The following is a 5342-nucleotide window of genomic DNA, read 5'->3' as shown; positions in this document are numbered from 1 at the left end:
ATTTTCACTTGAAATAAGTAGAAAAATCTGCCAGTAGGACAAGATTTATCTTCTCATTACAAGCAGAAAAAATCTTGTTCCACTGGCAGATTTTTCTACTTATTTTAAGTGAAAATCTACTTGAAACAGGTGGAAATTGTTGTTTTTTCAACTTTTTTCTCAACATTTCGACTTTTTTCCTCGACATTTCCACTTTTTTCTCGAAGTGCATAATGAAAAAAAAAAAATCTTCCTCCTCTAAAATATTACTTTTATTTTTCTCCTGCCTGGCCCTTACACTCTTCCGTACACTTTAAATGCAAGCAGAGCATAACATTAGTCTAACTAACTAAAGCAAACTACTGTCAAACATGTATAAATAACGCTGAACCGCAAAGTTTAAATGGCCCGTTTCACTTCAGCAAATCTCCAATTGAACATCAATGAGATGCTGCAAATGACTAAATTAAATAGACGGCAGATGTCGGCAGCAGCTGAGAGTAAACAGCATTAACATCTCCTTATCCCTAATGGCAGCTAACGAAGTTAAGGGCTGATTTATGGTTCCGCGTTACACCAACGCAATCCTACGCAGTACCCTACGCCGTAGGTACACCGTACACTACGGCGTCGATTTAACGCGGACCATACTTCACGCTATAGGCGAATACTCCCCTCCAGGATGTCTCCTCTCCCCGGCGGAGCGGCTCAGGGTGCAGGTCAGGGCGCACCAGCCCAGCAGCCAGGAGCGGGTCATGGGCATCTCTCTGCCAGTCCGATCAGAGGAGGAGGATCCAGCCTGCAGGAGCCCCGACCTGGACCAAACTGCTGTCAACAAACTGCTGCCAGACCTGTTGATTGTTCAAATAACTTCCTGTTAATGAGTCACGGGGGCGCGCTGTTTCCATTGGTCCATCCAGCAGTCGCTCTACGTTTAACAAAAATAACTTTGGTTTCTCTATGCTTACTCCTAAATTAAATACGTACCTGCTGTACTCTACTGACCTTATTTTTAACAACTTGTGCTTTTTATCATTTGACCTCTTTTCTTATCATTTTATTTCATTTATTTGGTATTTGAAAATACTCTTAAATTAAATACTCTCTGTAAACCGAGAATGAGATGTGTACCTGCGGTACTCTACTGCCCTTAGTTTCCAGCAATTTGTGCTTTTTATTATTTTACCTTCTTTTCTCATAATTTTATTTCATTTTATTTGTTATTTACTGTTTAATTGTGTCTTGCCGCTTTTAATGTCGATGTAAAGCACTTTGAATTGCCTTGTGTTGAATTGTGCTATATAAATAAACTTGCCTTGCCTTGCCTTGCCTTTATTAAAATCTGATCATATATGACATTATCTACCAGTACCAGGCTGTAATCAGTACTATGGCAAAATGCGGTATTTCCTTATTCCTGACATATTATGCCTTTATGGGCATTTTCGGTCGCTCAATAAAATTATGTACACCTGTAATTTTTTTATTTTTTTTTCCTGATTTTCAACAGCTGATAAACAAGAAAAAGAACAGACTTTTAAAGCATCTTTGCACTCTTTCGGGCGCACACTTTATTTGTATTACCTTATACAGCTTTTATTTTGAAAGGCATCTACAAGCTTGAGGAAGCGCCATAGAGGCTACAAATAAGAAAGAGGTCTCACTCTGCACGGAGTTTGGTTTCACAAACGTGGATTGAATAAATCTCAGTCTCGGTCGTTCCACAAAAAAAAAAAAAAAAAAAACACAAATAAATGCTCAGGATGGATTAAAACACTTTGTGATGTGAGATTTCTATAGTTAGTTTCCACCAATAAATATAGTTTTATGGCTAAACTAGGGTTTTACATTGACCAAACAAATAATTTCCAAATAACCTTTTAACATTTGCGACGCTTTCTTTTTAAATAAGATGTATTGGGCAAAATAAGTATGTGTATGAGAAAGAACACCCAATTTGATGTGAGGGAATTCTTTCAAAACAAAGTCGCGTACGGGTTTCGTATTCCAATGTGAGTGAGACCTCTCTCCCCGTATAGGAGATCTCTGATCAGAACAGCTTTCTGTTTAAAACATGGCGAGCAGCGCGGCCAAACATGTAGACGCGAGGAATGAAACCCAGGATAAATCTCCGGGGTTGAAGAGGCCGAGAGCCGACGACGGAAACCGAGGAGATGACGGAAAAGAAACTGAGAATATTCTGTCCGGATTTAAGACATCTAACGTTTTGAGTGATTCCGCTCGGGAGAAAATCATCTTCATTCATGGGAAGGTATTTTTCTAAAACGTTAGCTAACTTATTTGGGATATTTAATATATATTAAGCACATTCTTACTTATCCTGTGGAGTTGGTGCTAATATATTTGAAGTTTGAAAGGTCATTGAAATTGGTGCAATTAATTTGTAAGAGCAAGAGATAAAAATTTGTTTCCGGATATTTCAAAATAAAGGTCCAGGTTAAGGTGGTGACACTTAGGGCTGATTTATGGTTCCGCGTTACACCAACGTAGAGCCTACGCCGTAGGTTACGCGTCGACGCGCACTGTACGGAGTGCGTCGCCGCGTACCCTACGGCGTAGTGTCTGCGTCGATTTAAAGCGGAACCATAATTTACGCTTTATACATTTTTAAATAAATACTGAAAGGAAATATGGGAAATTCTCTGCATGTTTTGGAAAGAAATTAAACACTTGAAATGTGCTGTTCAGATTGCTGAGCAGGATGCCGTGGTGGTCCTGGAGAAGACTCCGTTCAGGGAGGAGAACCTGGAGGAACTGTTCAGTGGATCCAAGCTCAGGCTGGAGATGACAAATGACATCTATAGCACATACCGCCTGCAGGCTCCCCCTCACCTCAACGGTACTGCCACGAAAGGATAAAACAGCCAATTTGACCACAACGGGGGGTAATACAATAATAACCTTTTGTATTTCTGTTTAATTATTCAGAGATCAAGACCACAGTCGTGTTTCCAGCCACAGAAAAGCATGTGAAGAAATACCAGAAGCAGGAGAGTTTTCTGGTGGAGGAGACGGGGGAATACTATAAATCCATCACCCTGCCCTATATTCAGCTGCAGAGCTTCAGTCTGCAGGTTAGTCCCAGACATCCACCCTCCTGCAACGGCTCCACACTGGAAGGCATGTCCATGACGGTTGGCCTGTGTTTTTCTCCACTCTTTAGTGGGTGTACAACATCCTGGAGGGGAAGGCAGAGGCTGAGAGGGTTATCTATGAAGATCCAGACCCGGTGGTTGGGTTTGTCCTGCTCCCTGATTTAAAGTGGGACCAAAAACAGGTGAAAGACCAGAAATACTCATCTCATCGTTGAATATTAACCTGCTGATGGGCAAATTTGCTAAAATTCAGAGATGCCGCAGTCATATTTTTCTTGTTCGATTCCTAAATAGGCTAAAAATCTGTCTTTTCTGATCACCAGCTAATGTATTGTATCTTAGACTGTAATATTGTAGACTTTATCCACATATTTGGTGAGCGTTCAAGTACATCTTACCCTCTCATCGTCATGGTGACACACAGCGTTGATGCTTTCCTTCTCTCTCAGGTGGATGACTTGTACCTGATTGCAATAGTACATCAGAGAGGCATCCGGAGTCTCAGAGACCTGAAGTCAGAGCACCTCCCGCTGCTACAGAACATCTCCAAGAAAGGAAAAGTAAGATTCCCGTGATCTTCGGGGTCTCCCTGGGGAAACCTTAGTGGCAGGGAAGCAACTTGGTAGTGAAACCACTCAGTACAGAGCAAAAACAACTGACTGCATCCCTTTCACTCTCATTTCTTCCTGCATTAATGACTCCCCCTTGTAAACCCTATTTATTTTATTTATTTATTTAGCTTTATTTACTTATTTATTTATTTTTGGCTGCATTCCTATCCTATCTAAAAAAAACATCATTGACTTCAGGCAATAACCCTTTTAAAACCCGAATATTGGCAATAATCCGGTTTTGCACGGCCATGTAAACACCAATAACTCGAATTTGCTCATATTCAGTTTTTAAAAAATTTGAATATGACCCCTGGGTTACTCCTTTTAAAAACTGAATATTCTGTCATGTAAACGCCAAACGGAATATCCCCATCAAAAGGAACATGAATTTGTTTTCTGCACATGCTCTGTTCACAAGGAATCCTGGTCTTTTGAGTCCAGGAAGTTCTTCTAAACACGGAGAAACACAAGACCAGGCCACACTTTTGGAGTGAGGGGGAGACTAATCACTTCATAAATGTAATGAAGGATATGAACATTTTGGTATTTGTAGACGGTAGAAAGTACCGGGATAGTCAGATTTACAAGAGGGTGAGCGAAATGTTGCGCGAAGCAGCATTTGTTTTGAATTTGGATACAGGAAGAAGAAGCGGGAATTGCGTCATGACGTTCTCCGTGGGTCGCTGTTTTGATGGAGATATCCAAAATGATTACAATTACCATGTATACAGAGATAACCCTGTTTGCTCACGCATGTAAATGGAATATTCCGAATGTTTCAATAACCGGAATATTAGCAATAACCCGAATTTTGACTGCATGTGAACGTAGTCCTTGTAGAACACCATCATACCCATACACACCACATACATGCATACATACATAAGCACAGTCAAACGTGCACACACCTGATCAAAATCTGTGCAAAAACACTGACTTTGTTGTTCTGTAGTGTTTCGTTTGACTGTTTATCTTTGTTTTCTAGTGTAAAAAAAAAAAAAAAAAAATGACTGACTGCCTCTCTGTGATTTAGGAGGCCGTCCTGGAGCGCTACAACCTCCCAGCCAGCAAGCTGCGGGTCTACCTGCACTACCAGCCCTCCTACTACCACCTCCACATCCACTTCACCAAGCTGGGCTACGAGGCTCCGGGCTGCGGCGTGGAGCGGGCCCACCTGCTGTCAGACGTCATCCAGAACCTCCAGTGTGACCCGCGCTACTATCAGACCCGGACTCTGTACTTCCCCGTGAGGGCGGACGACGGCCTGCTCGGAAAGTTCAAGGAGGCGGAAAAGATTTAACCCAGACGCCGAATCGGATCACCTCGTTTTCAAAGATTCTTTAATTTCTCTTATTATTGGATGGCGTGACACATGAAACGATGAAGTGATCAAGTACAGACTGGTTACCTGTACATAAGTTGATTTAGTTGACTTCACAACTTAGTTACTCGGTTTTTACATTCAGAAACATGATTTGTATGTTTCTCTTCTTTTTAATCACAGTATTACTGTGTTCGTTGTGGTGGGAGGAGACAATACAGAGCTGATGTGGCAAACCCTGTAAATACTATATTTTTCTAATCGGGTTGTTTTTATTTGGGGGCGGGGGGGTTACATGTTTTCTTTGACTGA

At 41.3% G+C, this 5342-nt stretch overlaps 1 protein-coding gene across 1 annotated transcript; it reads left to right on the top strand.

Moving 5' to 3' along the window:
* Positions 1-2027: 2027 nt before the first annotated feature.
* Positions 2028-5342, top strand: dcps (decapping enzyme, scavenger). Its single transcript, XM_061726408.1, has 6 exons — positions 2028-2251; positions 2689-2839; positions 2929-3074; positions 3164-3277; positions 3545-3655; positions 4743-5342. Exons 1-6 carry the CDS (start codon positions 2054-2056, stop codon positions 5007-5009), a joined length of 987 nt encoding a protein of 328 aa, XP_061582392.1. The 5' UTR covers positions 2028-2053; the 3' UTR covers positions 5010-5342.

The sequence above is a fragment of the Cololabis saira genome, chromosome 7 (genome assembly GCF_033807715.1).
Source record: "Cololabis saira isolate AMF1-May2022 chromosome 7, fColSai1.1, whole genome shotgun sequence".
NCBI classification, from domain to species: Eukaryota; Metazoa; Chordata; class Actinopteri; order Beloniformes; family Belonidae; genus Cololabis; species Cololabis saira.
The sequence above is the reverse complement of the archived record's forward strand: the minus strand, read 5'-3'. Positions and strand labels throughout refer to the sequence as shown.